The following is a 16730-nucleotide window of genomic DNA, read 5'->3' on the forward strand; positions in this document are numbered from 1 at the left end:
TTTTGAAATTAAAATAAAAAAAACAATAACTGAAAAAAAAAAAAAAAAAAAAAAAAAAAAAAAAAAAAAAAAAAAAAAAAAACATTAATTTGCTTTATTTCAGCTAATTGTCAAGGCAACATTTCTTGTTTTCTTGCAAAAATACTAATACTGAAACAGAAAATTTATAAAAACTACATAGACTTTTAAATAATAATAATAATCATAAAATGACAAAAATACAACAAAATTACTAAAACTTTAAATTATAATGAAATAAGAAAACATAAAAAAAATATGTAAATGTTAATAAAAACTATAATAGCCTCTCAAAGATACTAAAATAACACTGGGGGAGAGATTTTGTATTTTGTCACATTTGCACACACTGCTTTTTATCACTTAACTGGAAGCGCCACAAATAAATTGTGTTATTACAACAGAACTACTGAACGCATTCAAAAGTTTATTTTAAAGGGCAAAGCATGCTAATAAATGTCCCGTTGGGTAATCAAAAGTTCAACTTGCGGTCTTCATACCCACTCTGCAAGTGCTTTGGCTTCAAAAGACTGAGTGTAGTGCAGCAGTCTTGTGGACTATATTCATGGAGCTTTTAGTGTGTTTGTCCTCATTTTTGGAGTCTGACAACTGCATGAAGGTTTGGAATGATTTAAGGGAAATGCATGACAGAATTTCCATTGTTGAGAATGATTTGTGGCCCGTGAGAGTACCTGCTCTCTGGGATGAGGTGTAGCGTGCGGTAGAGGTCAGCAGTGGAGGGCATCTTCACCGGAGCAGCTTTAGGCATGGAGAACACAGAATAGGTCACGAGCGGTGGAGTGGACTGCAGTTTGGCCTCGGGTTCTGTACCTAGAGATATGCAAACGTCAACTACAAAATAAATGAAGAGTCTCACAAACAGAAATGCGTTGCATTTGAAACCGTAGATCTCCCTCATTCACAGAATCGATCAATTGGTCACCAGTGATGAGGTGTCAGACGTGACTCACTGGCTGCTAATGCACTGTGAGGTTCAGACAATGCAGGTCTTTTACGGTCTACAAATGGAGTCATGTTCAAAAACTGGGTCTTCAGCCATGCAGCTCGATCTTCTTCAAACGCTTTTCTCTAAAGAGGCAAGAAACAAACAGAAGTTTAAAAACAGTGTAATGATGCACCAAAATTTCTGCAACCAAAAACAAAGTGTTGAAGTGGCCAAATTCATTGACCATGATTTATTTAGCGTTTATTTTGGTTGGTGTGTTTTGATAGTGTCAGTGAATGCAACTTATTTCCATGCCACATACGAGTTTCTCGAAACCTTTCAAGGAAAGTGTGATTTCTCAATTCATGCCCTCCCTTTAATGTTTTGATTGTAATAGAGGTATCTGTATGTATTCAGTAGTACCTCGTGTCCCAGACGAATAGCAGCTTCAGTGAAGTTCTTCCTCTCTCGCTCAAAGTTCCTCTTCTGCTCACTGAAGAGCCTCCACTCCTCTTTGAGCCGCTCTTTCTCCTCCAGCGTGTAGCAGTCGTTCAGCAGAGCCGCCGTCTCGTCATCACACGGTGAACTCAGCTGCTGCTGCAAACACACACAAGACTTTCAGACCAATTCAAGAAAGTTCAAGGAATAAATCAATCAAAGGGAACAATGCATCAATATGTCCTCTAATTGTAGATGTTTTGAGAAGAACACAATGAATTGTATTAGTAGCACTTACAAATGTGAAATTCATCTAAATTTAAGCATGTTTAGATATTTGTATTGAAAAACCAAGACAAAAATACAGACAACGAATCTTTTTGCAGTGCATGCTAAATTTAATCACATGACTATGAATTTAAAACTTTCTGCTCCAATTTAAGACCATTTCAGGCTTTAATTTGTGAAAGGGCAGCTGTAGACTTTATAAGACCAAGTGCAAACACACTATATGTGACCCTGGAGCACAAAAGCAGTGTTAAGTCGCTGGGGGATATTTGTAGCAATAGCCAACAATACATTGTATGGGTCAAAATTATTGATTTTTCTTTTATGCCAAAAATCATTAGGATATTACGTAAAGATCATGTTCCATGAAGATATTTAGTAAATTTCCTACCGTAAATATATCAAAATTTAATTTTTGATTAGTAATATGCATTGCTAGGAACTTCATTTGGACAACTTTAAAGATGATTTTCTCAATATTTTGATTTTTTTGCACCCTCAGATTCCAGATTTTCAAATAGTTGCATCTCGGCCAAATATTGTCCTATCATAACAAACCATACATCAATGGAATTTTTTAAAAATTGACCCTTATTGACTGGTTTTGTGGTCCAGGGTCACATATGATCTAGGTTTTAGCCCAGTTTATGCCTTGGACCAGAGACACCGAATTAGATATATTCATATGCAAAGGATCCATAATATGAGACAATACACTGACAGCCTGTTTGGGTCCACTGACAAAATCTGATACTGGAAGTAATGTTACTGTAAGATGGAGTGGAATGCAGACGAGCTAAGTATGCTGTCCTTCAGTGTTTGGTGTACAGACGTTCACCTGTAGAAGCTGCTGCTGCATGTGGATGAACTCTTTACACTGCTGTAACTCCAGTCTCATCCGCTGCATCTCGACCTCGTGCTCCTTCCTGGACATCATCTCATCTCCCTCGCGCTCCTGACACGCCACCAGCGACGCTGCAGCACAACCAGTGACATTCATTACAAAAGACTCCAGAACTTTTTCGTCTTAAATTCGACATCACTACGGTTTGCAAGAACAAGAGCAATAGTTAACCGAAAAGCAAAGAAGAGCAAAGCGTAACTGTATATTTACTAGGGCCCTATGAACATTTTTTTAAATTCCCTTTTTTCTGGATTCCATTTATTTGGTTTAATTAAATTTTAATAATCGATCAAATGAAATGTTTTTTTTTTTCTCTATGCTTTCTACATTCTGTGTTGTGTAATCAAATGACGGCATGAAACATTAACAACTGACTTAATCTTTTAATCAAATGAAAATTAAATGTTATATAACGTCAATATTAAACTATTAAAAAAGCATGGCTGAAGTTTGTTTTTAACAAAGTGCCTGAGCAATAGAATGAGAATGTTCGTGTCATTTCACAATGGATTCTTTTCTCAACTCTCCTCACAATGCTGCTGGTTTTCCTCAATATCTTGTATTGAAAACAGCAGTGCCGAGTATTTTGTCTACGGGGGCAATCGGTTCATTTTAATCTGACTTATGCTCAAACATATATATACACACACACACACACACACATATATATATAAAGAGGTATTACCCTTGAAATTACGTGTCTGTGACAGACAGAAAATTAAGACTGGTCATTTCTACAAATGTTGAAATTTTTTGATGCTCACTTCATAAGCTCACCGCCAAAGATCTGAAAATGCATTTTGTGAGCTCTTTAAGAATCAAAGCAGGTCACACGTTGTACCTTGGCTGTCGAGTCTCTCCATGTGGCTCTTGAGCTTCCTCCACTGCAGGCGGATGCTGTTGATGAGCTGTTCGCGGGCCTGTTCACACGACTGCTCCAGACTGTCTCTGCTGCAGTCACCAGTCTCCTCCTCACCCTCAGAGCCAGCCTGATGATGCAGGGATAGTTCACCCCAGAACTCAAATACTGTCGATTACTCGCCCTCATTTCATTACAAACCCACAAGACTTTGATGCATCTTTAAAACAAATGAAGACACTTCTAATGAAACGGAGAGATTTCCATTCCACCGCAAACAAAACATTCATAAAGAGACTACAGAAGTGATCCAAATGAATCGAGCCTCTGAAGAGATACATTTACTTCATTTGATGAACCGATTTTAATTTTTTTTATATAAATATGAACAATGTGACCCTGGAGCACAAAAGCAGTGTTAAGTCGCTGGGGGATATTTGTAGCAATAGCCAACAATACATTGTATGGGTCACAATTATACATTTTTCTTTTATGACAAAAATCATTAGGATATTAAGTAAAGATCATGTTCCATGAAGATATTTTGTACATTTCCTACCGTAAATATATCAAAACTTAATTTTTGGTTAGTAATATGCATTGCCAAGACCTTCATTTGGACAACTTTAAAGATGATTTTCTCAATATTTAGATTTTTTTGCACCCTCAGATTCCAGATTTCGATGGCCAACAATATTTGGCCAGATCTCGGCCAAATATTGTCAGTTTCTAACAAACCATACATCAACAGAGAGCTTATTTATTCAGCTTTCAGATGATGTAGAAACCTCAATTTCGAAAACTTGACCCTTATGACTGGTTTTGTGCTCCAGGGTCACATACGTGTTCAATACACATACATAGGGCACAAATATGGTAAACAGAAGCTTAACTGTATGCTTGAAATCTGAGCCTAAATTAAATCTATTCATCATATAAAGTGAAGGAGTTTCTTTAGAAGACGTCTTGATTCATTTGGATTACTTCTACAATCTCTCTATGAACGTTTTGCTTTGGTGGAATGGATTTTCAGTGGAGAGACAGAAACCTCTCAAGTTTTTGTTAAATGTCTTAATTTGTTTCTTGAAGATGAACAAATGTTGTATGGGTTTGGAAGGACATGATGTCGAGAACACTATTTCCCCACCAATAAATAAATACTCTACTGGCAAAATTTTACAAAGACATTTTCTGCATTGTCTAAAGCACAAAAGTAGTCTAAAAATGTCTAATTAGCCGAAAAGGAAAATGGTTTCAGAGGTGGAGAAAGACAAAAGTTTGGAAACATTATGATTATGAAGTCTCTTCTGCTCACAAAGGCTGCATTTGTTTGATCAGAAATACAGTAAAACGAGTAATACTGTGTGATATTATTATAAGTGTTTTCTATTTGAATATATGTCAAAATGTAATTTAATCCTGTGATGCAAAGCTGAATTGTCAACATCCAGTTCAAAAGAACAGAATTTATTTGAAATAGAATCTTTTGTAACATTAAATATGTTTTTACCGTCACTTTTGATCAATTTAATGCATAAATAAAAGCATTAATTTCTATTAAAAACACTCGCACACACAAACATTTGAATGGTAGTATGTCATGGTTTCAGCATAAATATTAAAAGCAGCACAACTGTTTTCAACATTGATAATAATCAGAAATGTTTCTTGAGCAGCAAATCAGCATATTATACTGATTTCTGAAGATCATGTGACACTGAAGACTGGAGTAATGATGCTGAAAATACAGCTGCGCATCACAGAAATACATTACGTTTTACTATACGTATATTCACATAGAAAAAAGTTATTTTAAATTGCAATACTGTTTGACAATATTAGTGTATGTACTGTGTTTTTGAGCACATAAATGCAGCCTTGGTGAGCAAAAGAGACTTTAGTAAAAACATTTAAAAATGGCAATGTTTCCAAACATTTGACAAGTACTGTACATTAACACAGGGTGCCTTTTGTTAAACAATTTACAACTTTTAACAACACATCACTGTTAAAAAAAAAAAAAGAGTATGTGAGCAGAATTCAGACCTGCTCGAGGCTATCATCTGCTGGCTCTGGTTGGACGCAGGGTTTCTTTGGGCTCAGAATGGCGATCATGTCTTTCTTCATGTGCTGCAACACTTTTTTAAGCTCAGAGTTCTCCATCATCAGAGATCTCTGCCGCGTCTCATAATCACTCAGCAGAGCCCTGTACATCTCGCCCTCATGTCTGACAACACAAGAGCAACTGTTTTACAGCACTGTGTTTCACTAAGAGAAATAGGAGTCATGTCAAAGCCCCACATAAGCACTGGAGGTTACCTGGCCTCCATCTTGCTCGTCTTCCAAAGGCCTCTCTTGCCATCTGACCTTCCCACATAGTTTGATATTTCAATGGCTGAACACACGAAAACAGAGAAGACAGGAAGACTGTAACCTTGGATAGACTGTTCAAATCATTCTGGATAACACACATTGTTTATTTTGTGCAGTCTAAAAAGGAAATAAAAATAATTAAATAGTGAAACGGATAGATTTCTGTTCTCCTAAAACAGCGCTCACAGAGTTTCTTGTCTCTCTTGTCCATGAGCAGCTGGTTGAGACGTTCCTTCAGTTTGGTGCAGTCTCTCTCTTTACGCTTGGTGTCGTGGTTGTACTGCGAGGCACGGCTAGAGATGATGCTCTGCAGTTTCTGTACCTGCATCATGGTTATTACACAGTAGTGAGGGTGCTGTATGATTATTATGGAAGGTATATATACACAGTACACTGAAGTCTTAAAAAATATAAACAAAGGTTTTCAAATGAATAAATTAACCAACCAAACAAGAGATCACCAAAGAACTTGCTTTACAAAATAAACTACTCTGAATATCTATGTGGTCGGATTTGTGCATCTCAAACATGTCTTTTAAACACTTGTGATCACTGCGTCCAATAATGATTACGTGTTAAAGGGATAGTTGACCCCTCCAAAAAAAATGTTTGCTGTTAATTTACTCACTCTCAGGCCATCCAAAATGTAGAGGACTCTTTTTCGTCAGTATAACAGTAAGAAAATGTATAGCTGAAATCGTGCTCCGTATAGCTGAAAAAGCAAGTCAAGGGCTGCCGTCACTTTGAGAGTCAAAAAAAGCATATTATACATAAAATGTAAGACTCTGGAATGTTTACCTGAGGCTCTGGATTACAGGTAATAATGCTGTAAATAAAGTTCAGTTTCTTGCACAGTCTGATTGCTTCGCTTCATAAGACCTCAATATATCGGCAGGAGTCACAGGTATTAATTTTGTGCTGTCTGATATGTTTTTTTTTACTCTTAAAATTACGGTAGGACCATGGTTTCCGCTAAAAATCTTTACTGTTCTACTGAGGAAGAAACAAAAAGTCACCTACTTCTTGGAAGGCCTGAGGGTGAGTAAATTACCAGCAAATGTTCATGTTTGGGTGAACCGTCCCTTTAAGGGAGTGGCGAGTAGGGGGTGCTGTATGGGACAGACAGTGCTTCCACTGTGACACAGGGCTCATTTTAGGTCAGCCAGGTTACACATAGGCACAGTGGGCACATATGGTGGGAAATACATTGCTATTTTGCATTTTACATTTCAAACTTAGTGTCTGTGAAACAAAATTGTAGTTTAGTTGAAAGAAAATGCTGGACCAAGTACACTAGCAAATATACGGCAACATGATGAGGTGCAGCGGTCATGAACAGAGTTTCTCTTACTTCCTCTTTCTCAGACTTGAGGCAGTTGTGTAAGGTTTTGATCTTCAGCTGTAGCTGTCGCTCACCCTCATGCAGGCCTGAGTTCTCTCTCCTGGTGTGCTCCAGCTGATCCTGAGACAATTACACAATAGCAGAAGAAATTAAGAGTATCCTAGCTGCTAACAGTTTTCTCTTATTTCACTATTAAATATTTAAACTGAGCATCACAAAATAGATTAGCAAATGTTTACATGTAACATGTGTTCCTGGTCAAGAAAAAAAAAAAAGATAAATAAAAAAGAAATAATTCTATCAACAAACTATTAAAAGGTTAAACTCCAGCCTGCAACTGAAACTGTCACAAATGTGTATATTTTTGTAACATTTTCTACCATTTAAAATGAAGTCACCATAAACAAGACATCAAAACTATGTTTGTGAAATCTGGTTAAAAGGCATTAAAAAAATTAACTCAAAGATAATCAAAATCATTAAAAAATTTTTAAAAAAAAATCATATTCACTACAGAAACCTTCAATCTGAATAATTTCCATCACTTTCCCAGTCCTGGAAATGACAAATCCCTTTTTTTTTTCCTTTTTGTATGGAGTAATGTAGAAAGCAGAGTACTTTGAGTCTACAGTTGCTGTGCTGCAGATGCTCGAGGTCACTGCCGTTCATCAGCTGCTGCGTCTCCAGCTCATGTAGGGCTCGCTGAGCTCTCCTCTGCAGCTGCAGTACTTCATAGAGCAGGTTCAAAACCGGCACAGCTTTAAAAAATCATATTCACTACAGAAACCTTCAATCTGAATAATTTCCATCACTTTCCCAGTCCTGGAAATGACAAATCCCTTTTTTTTTTCGTTTTTGTATGGAGTAATGTAGAAAGCAGAGTACTTTGAGTCTACAGTTGCTGTGCTGCAGATGCTCGAGGTCACTGCCGTTCATCAGCTGCTGCGTCTCCAGCTCATGTAGGGCTCGCTGAGCTCTCCTCTGCAGCTGCAGTACTTCATAGAGCAGGTTCAAAACAGGCACAGCGCTCAGATTGCCTGATTTAGACTCTAAACTCACTCCAGTCAAGCCCAGCGAACACACCTCCTGAGGAGAACCAAGAGAAACATCTCATTACAAACAACTTATGCAATTATGTTTTGTGTTAGATATTTATATATACAGTATTTTTGTTTAATAGTAAAGTAACTTAATGTGCATGATTTAACAGTGTTTTCATCGAAGGGTTAACAGTATGTCTCGGGAGCAGTCAAGACAACAACTTTAATTTTGGTTAAATTAACATTAAATGCAAACTGGCATGCTAGTAAACAGTGCTGGGTTAATGCATTAAATGTACCGAGTTACGTAGATTACGTTTTTCCAAGTAACTAGTAAAGTAACGCATTACTTTTTAATTTACAAGGAAATATGAGTGAATTTTTCAAATAAGCAATACCAGTTACTTTGTGTGCGCTGTGTGAACATGATGATACTGTAGTTCTAGACTAAATGTGAACATGCATTTACTCGCACAAAAACAGACTCAGTATTCCTCGAAATGAATAAAAACAGTGAAATGCAAACTCAGTATATGATGCAAACCTGCATTTCACTTTTGGTGTGAAAGGGCTTTCACATTTGCCAAAAATATAACTTTTTTATATTAAAAACAAACAAGCAAGCCCATCCCAAAAGTAACGCAAAAGTAACGTAACATTACTTTCCATAAAAAGTAACTAACGCAATTAGTTACTTTTTTAGGGAGTAACGCAATATTGTTATGCATTACTTTTAAAAGTAACTTTCCCCAACGCTGCTAGTAAAAAGCCAGAGAACTTGCATTGTCCAGTCTGGACCCCTATAACGGTGAGACGCCCAACCCGCCACCTCAAATATATTCTAAAGTTGCACCCTTAGATAAAGTCTGAGAAGCAGCAACACCTCTAGTAGAGTGAGCTTGAATGCCGAGAGATGAAGATATCCCACGCAAGTCGCATTTTTCACCAAATGCAACATCCGTTGTTTCATAGTGGCAACACCCTTGCTGCAGCCACCAAAACACACAAACAGCTGATCAGATTTACACCACTGGCTCATGCAGTCAACGTTAATCACCCTCACAGGACAAAGCATATGCGGTCTCTCATTCTTCTGCGACTCAAAGAATGGAGGAGAAAATGACTGCAACAACATCAGACCAATGCTCTAAAGATGCAAAGCCCGCCCTCAGTGTCCAAAGGTCTAAAAAGGAATGGGGCATAAATGCATTCCCCCTAGCGGTTTCATGTAACAGACCACTGATGTTGTCCATCCTGATGACCACATTACAGTCTCTAAAGTCTGGATGGAAATGTCTAAAACACTCAAATAAAACACCATCACCTCCAGGTAGTTTATGTGCCACATGAGACGATTACCTTTCCATATGCAATAGACTGGATGTTTTTCAAAAACTGCACAAGACATTTATCATAACTCGCCTGACAGACTTTGCCCAAAGGCGCAAACCGCCGTCCTTTTTCAGCACTAGATAATACTGGATGTGGAAACCAGACTCCCCCTTGGGAGGAAACATTTTATCTACAGCTCCTTTCCTCTAACAGGGAGTGTATTTTCCGCCATAAAATCTGAGCTTCTGTGGGGAGCAATGAGTGGGGTAGTGCCAAAATTGGATAGCGCACCTCTTTTATATGGTTTGCAGAACCCAACAAGAGACATTCAGCAGATGTTGTCATTCTGCCAAATGACCAGAGAGGCATCAGGCACTTTACGACTGAAGCCTGAGAAAGAGAGTCACTAAGGCTCATGTGAGGGCAATGTAATCATCAGATCGAAGAAAGCCTTCTATGTCTCCAGTCAGTGCATGAGATACGACTTTACCAAAACATCCTGTGCCTCTATCTGTTGCAAGCCTTCCCAAATGGGACCTTTTAGTGGCTGAGCAGCAGGTAAAACCTGTCCCAGAATGGAAGAGTGTATGGCCAGACACAATATAATGGGTTCAGCATGCACCATAGGGGCAACACTTCTTAAAAGCACAACAAAAAAAATGCACAATATGCAATCTTCCAGCCTAAGGTCAAGTCATTACGTACATTAATGGCAATTTGGGACACGTATAATAATTTCATGGAAAACGTGTGAGTGGTGCTCTGTGGCACGGCAGGATTTTGAACAGCCTCATGAGTTCCAGCTGCGCACCGCTGAGAGTGAGTGGTGCCACCGGAGTGCATACACTCATAGAAAACAATGTGTCTGAATTTACATTAAATTTATCATGACACATGTCAACACTCAAAAGTTGAAATTAAGCCAAAGAGGGACACATTTCCTGAATACTTGTTGGAAAGAGCGCTGCTCTGATTATTGCCCAACTCCTCAAGAGTCCTAATACGGCAGTAGAAAGACATCTCATCCAGATATTCCTCACATGCAACCAGATAAATACACAGCACTTGGTCTGGTTAGAGCAAGAGAAATAGGGGGGGAAAATCCACTTAACATCTGATCCCCAGGACCCAGGCTCATTAACCGGAACCAGAATGGATGGCCGATTTTCCTCCTTTACTCAAAGAAGGCAATTTGACTATCCATGTCATTTCTTTATTTTTCAATCACCAATCCCAATCATCAGACGAAAGATAATCAGAATAATACTTTCAAACTGCCCTTGTAATGTACCTGATTGATATATGCGATGCACTGCGATATGTTCTCCTCGGTGCAGAACGCACTTAACCCGCTGTAGGAGGTTTTGGGCAGAGCCATGGTGGAATGCACCGAATGGTGAGAGTTTTGCCTGGAGGGGGACATGCTGATCCCAGAAATACTGGAAAGCTCTTTGGTGTCTGTACAGAAGACAAAAGAAAAGGCAGAGCCTGTTATTAAAGCCTGTCGAAACCAGACATGTCCAACATGGTGCCGCATAAGTGCAAAAGAGCTAACCTGGGAGAGTTTCAGTTGAGGAAAAGCATTAAAATAATAATAATAAATAAATATTTTTGAATAAAACATTACGTGGTGCATTTATATATTTGACAATGAGCTATATGAAAATGGTCAGAAGTTTTTAAGAGCATTTCAAGACGGTCTGATGATGAGGGATTCCACTGTTTGCATTCTTATAATGTATATTTAAATGACTGTGTATACACCTGGCCTTTTTCTAATAAGAAAAAAAAAGTTTGTTAAAGGGTTAGTTCACACAAAAGTGAAAATTAGGCTGTGTTTTACTCACCCCGAGGCATCCTAGGTGTTTATGACTTTCTTCTTTCAGATGAATCCAGTCGGAGTTATATAAAAAAAATTGTCTTTGATCTTTCAAGCTCTATCATTGCAGTCAGCGGGTGTTGCATTGCTGCAGTCCAAAAGAACTTAAATAAAAATCGCCCATCCATAAAAAAAAGTGTCTCACACGGCTCCGGGGGGTAAACAAAGGCCTTCTGTAGCGAACCGATGCGTTTTTGTAAGAAAAATATCCATATTCAAAACGTAATAATCACTTTAATGTAGCTTGCGCTCACTGTTGTAAACAGAAGCAGCTCCGGGCGGATGACGTATGAGTTCAGCGCTGCGCATGTGCCGCTCAGAAGTGACGCACGCAGAAACGCAGCGGAGAGCTCAAAACAAAACAACAGTCACTTATTAGAAACACAAAACGAGGATTTGTAAAGAAGCATGTCAGAGGATTTCAATATAAGCCAAGAGGAGACTGGTTTTGCTTTGCTAAAGTAAGGAAACTTTGCCTCCTTTGCTTCTGTTAACAAACGTTGGTTTTCACGAGACTCACCGGCGCATGCACAACGCTGACCTCATACGTCATCCGCCCGGAGCTGCTTCCGTGTACAACTGATTATTACGTTTTGAATATGGATACTTTTCTTATAAAAAAAGCATCGATTCGCTACAGAAGGCCTTTGTTCACCCCCCGGAGCCGTGTGAGACTTTTTTTTTATGGATGGGCGATTTTTATTTAAGTTCTTTTGGACTGAAGCAATGCAACACCGCTGAGTGGCATTAAACAGCTTGAAAGATCAAAGACCATTTTTTTATATAACTCCGACTGGGTTCGTCTGAAAGAAGAAAGTCATATACACCTTGGATGCCTCGGGGGTGAATAAAAACGCAGCCTAATTTTCATTTTTGGGTGAACTAACCCTTTAAGTTCATTATTATTAAAAAAGCATTTCTGACTATCTAAGGATGTAACGATATTCAAACCGAACCGAAAAACTGCGATACACTACCCATGATACGTATCGTGGTATGTCAACATGCCCGTCTTTGTGAGTGTCCTTGCAAACAGCGTTGGTCATGTCTGAAATGAATGGAAACAGTGGAGAAAGACGTATCGGAGTACTGGATCTGTGAATGATGTCTTAAAGGAACAGCAGTCTATTCCTGCTGTCTGTGTTTTTAAAGTTAAACAACAGAAGACCAGGAAATCGCTCACTTCTCTTGACTGAACAGCTTTTGTGACTTCTTCAAGGATTGGTCTTTAATTTATTTTACATTAGTTTACTTTTAAATTTCTGTGCCCATGAAAATTACTGTTAAACACCTGAAAAACACAGTTTATTTATTTGTATCTTTGCTCTATTGTATTTACAGTATTTGTGCTGTTGCATTTAGTTTGATTATTTGTCATTTTCTTTATTTTTTTTGACCATAGTCCTTTTTTGCCTGAGCATAGCACATACCGAACTGAACCGTGAGCAATCTGTACACCTATGTTAAGTATGTGGTTTCAGTGACCCATTTTTTCTTTGCTTTTGGTTTTATATGCGGTTTGTTCCACGGCATTAGAGACACGACCGGAGTTTCAACGTTATCACAGCGGCTAATAAACACAGTCACACCGGTGCACTTACATCAGACGCGGCGCCACGGATCCGAACGCAGGCAGATCAGCATATGCTCATGGATTAGACTGATTATTAGGTCTTTCAGACTGATCCGTGTTTAAAGAGAGAGAGAGAGATGCCATGCGCGTATCATGCACCTGCCCTGAAGCGCAGGAGACATCAGATGATTTGAAGAGCACCTCAGTTCTTCAAAATAAACAAACACGACTCTCATTGGCCAGCCCACTCGTCGTGTGATTGGCTGGATCGTCCTTCCTACCTGTGCAACACGCAACAGGTGTTCACTCTACCTGCATGAAATATTTAAAGCAACTTGACTGATTTCTCACTTTACTTGAATTTGGTAACATTTGTTTATTATGTTATATCTGTTTAACCTATATTCATTCGTAATTTATTAATGCATTTATTTGCTTAAAGTATTTCTTCTGTACACTCTAAAAAATGCTGGGTTAAATACAACCCAGTGCTGGGTAAAATAGAGACAAACCCAGCAATTGGGTTGTTTTGACCCAGCGGTTTGGTTAAATGTTTAACCCTACCTTCAGGGTAGTAACCCAACCGCTGGGTCAAAACAGCCCAATTGCTGGGTTTGCCCATATTTTACCCAGCATTTTTAGAGTGTAAGGTCGAAACATGGAATACGCGACTAAATAAATAAACACAAATATAATAATAAGTCAAAATAATCTCTCTCTCTAAAATTATATTAATTCCTAGTTTTATTAATCACTTTGCTCTTAAGTATTTAATGTTGTGTCCTTAATACTACTGTGTAACCATGACCTATAACATACCATGTTTTACAGCACGTGACTGGTTATCTCCTGCTGACGTCATGTTTTCATGTGTGCACACCATAGTCTGTAAAAAAACATTGTACTGTGGTAAATGGATGCGAATGTGGTGATGAGAAAACACATGCATATGACATGTTAATAACATTAGCTATTTGAATGGAGGCAGAGACTGACCACTGAAAACTCCTGAAGCTCTGCCTGCTTCAGAGTGGCTGGCTGCACTTCATGGCCCTGTTTTTGTGTTTTTCCTTTCATTTGTTTCAGGACGGAGAGCTGTTGTTTGTTTAGTGGACGAAGTTTGAATTCTGTTCGATTTGGACTGCTGATTCCATTTCATTTTTTGATCGGTATGCTGAACTTTATTTGTGTGTCTTTGGCTTTTCTTTATTCATGGGATGTAGTTTGTGTAAATGACTTGTTCAAACATATCAAGCTATGTTGTAATGGCTTTTCCTACACTGTAAAATAAATCCCTAAAAATAGGGCACAATGAAGTAATTTTCCGTATTGATATTTTACAGGTGTTTTACCTGTATTTTCATTGCGTTGTGTTTTAGGGTTAATGGAAATGTCCGTAAAATTAATGGATATATAATGTCATGGCCGGACAATTACCAGTACCTCTTTGTTTGTTGTTTGTTTTAAAGTGCATTTGCAGTAATGCATTTCCTCATTTGGAATTTTTATGCATAGTGACATCAATTGTATTATTGCAGGGATTTACTGTTTTTTAAAATATGATATAACTCATTTGGCTTATGATATATACAAGGCTGGGATGCCGTTATATGGATTAAATATATAATAAGGATACATTTATGTCCCACCTTACATTTTATTTGTTGCTCGATAGCTCAAAAGTCTTTTCTGTAACATGCTGACTTTAATGTCTTAAGTTTATGACTGTATTCCTGTAAAATTACAACTTTATTCTCAAACAGTACTATTTTATTCTCATGCACATAAACATGAATAGAATAGGATAGAATAGAATAGAGCAGTGCATTTATGGACTTCAAACCGAACCGAAAAACTGCGATACACTACCCATGATACGTATCGTGGTATGTCAACATGCCCGTCTTTGTGAGTGTCCTTGCAAACAGCGTTGGTCATGTCTGAAATGAATGGAAACAGTGGAGAAAGACCTATCGGAGTACTGGATCTGTGAATGATGTCTTAAAGGAACAGCAGTCTATTCCTGCTGTCTGTGTTTTTAAAGTTAAACAACAGAAGACCAGGAAATCGCTCACTTCTCTTGACTGAACAGCTTTTGTGACTTCTTCAAGGATTGGTCTTTAATTTATTTTACATTAGTTTACTTTTAAATTTCTGTGCCCATGAAAATTACTGTTAAACACCTGAAAAACACAGTTTATTTATTTGTATCTTTGCTCTATTGTATTTACAGTATTTGTGCGGTTGCATTTAGTTTGATTATTTGTCATTTTCTTTATTTTTTTTGACCATAGTCCTTTTTTGCCTGAGCATAGCACATACCGAACTGAACCGTGAGCAATCTGTACACCTATGTTAAGTATGTGGTTTCAGTGACCCATTTTTTCTTTGCTTTTGGTTTTATATGCGGTTTGTTCTGGCATATGGGTGTGTGAATTAATACGTTAATAATTAATCCTCTATGCACCGCTTCTTTTCATTATGTTTTCAACTCTACTTTGCTTTCAGTAACTGTCAGGGTATTAAAGCGAAAAACAACACAGCTTTCTGTAGTCAAGGTCGGGAGGTAGAGAACGGTTTTATCAAGAAGATACTGGCGTGAGAGTAGAGAGGTAACGTTAGCTAGTGAGATTTTAATCACTGGTTTTTATTTATAAAGCTCTAAAAATCAGTTTTAGTGCATTTCCTGCAAATACGGAAAAAATAAATGGTCTCAATTAAATATGTGCAGTGTCACATGGTTCGTGCAAATTGTCACATGACCAAAGCAGGCTAGTAAAGTATGTGAGTATAAAGACATCACAAATATTTTTGTAATCTTTAAGGTGTCTCGTATTAATATATGAATTCACAATTATTCAGTTTTCTTGAGTGTGGTCACAGAATGAGTAAACACGTTGATGGTCACAATAGTGACCGGTGGGATAATAATACAGTGCATTTAGGTTTACATATACATCCAATTAGTTATTAGTGAAGGTTGCACTAAAATGTTGCAATGACAAAATATTGTACTAAATTAAAAGTTCAAATGTTACGAATAAGTTACAATATTGATGTTGTAACACTGGTAGCACTAATATAAAAATTGTGTGATATATATTTTTATGAACAATTTTATGTTACAATAAAGTAACAATTTTGAAATACGTCGATGGTTGTATTTTTGTGTGTGTCTTTTATCTCAGTAGTATTACTAGCGGTGTTGTATAAGGGGTTTTATGCATAATAATAACCCTAGAATGTGATCAAACGGTTTAAAATAGCTGGGCTGACTGCAGACCGAGCATAAAACACCATTTTTCACACACTTTTTCAAAACAATAATTATTGATTATTTCAAAGGGTTACTAATGACACATGGGGAAAATCCATGTCCATGTCAGCAGCTGGAGCGGTTCTCATTCTTCTGATTTCACAAGAGCTCTCGTTTGTGCAACATTAACATGTATAACAGTGACCAAAGTACTTCACAGGTAAGACGCCTCTGCAGAGCATTAGCGATGATGCTTGAAAAAGGATTCGAACTCGTCTCTGCAGGCAGCGCACTATGGCAAGCCGTTTTGACTTTTATTCATTCTCAGGATATGAATTCTTGATATCAACAATTTAATTGTCACTAGTGACAATGTTCATTTCTGATATCTGAAAATGTATTTCTGATATCAACAATTGGGAGAGTAATTTCTGATATCTAAAATGGCTTTCTTACTAGTAACAATCACATTCATGATATCA

At 37.7% G+C, this 16730-nt stretch overlaps 1 protein-coding gene across 1 annotated transcript; it reads right to left on the reverse strand.

Moving 5' to 3' along the window:
• Positions 1-326: 326 nt before the first annotated feature.
• LOC107562860 (afadin- and alpha-actinin-binding protein-like) lies at positions 327-10993 on the reverse strand. Its single transcript, XM_016247601.1, has 11 exons — positions 10832-10993; positions 8054-8254; positions 7178-7288; positions 6013-6148; positions 5773-5848; positions 5500-5680; positions 3436-3583; positions 2529-2665; positions 1388-1558; positions 990-1107; positions 327-849 (listed from the first exon to the last, which is right to left on the reverse strand). Exons 1-11 carry the CDS (start codon positions 10961-10963, stop codon positions 650-652), a joined length of 1611 nt encoding a protein of 536 aa, XP_016103087.1. The 5' UTR covers positions 10964-10993; the 3' UTR covers positions 327-649.
• Positions 10994-16730: the final 5737 nt, after the last annotated feature.

Source organism: Sinocyclocheilus grahami, unplaced genomic scaffold (genome assembly GCF_001515645.1).
Source record: "Sinocyclocheilus grahami isolate Dianchi unplaced genomic scaffold, SAMN03320097.WGS_v1.1 scaffold844.1, whole genome shotgun sequence".
Taxonomy (NCBI): Eukaryota; Metazoa; Chordata; class Actinopteri; order Cypriniformes; family Cyprinidae; genus Sinocyclocheilus; species Sinocyclocheilus grahami.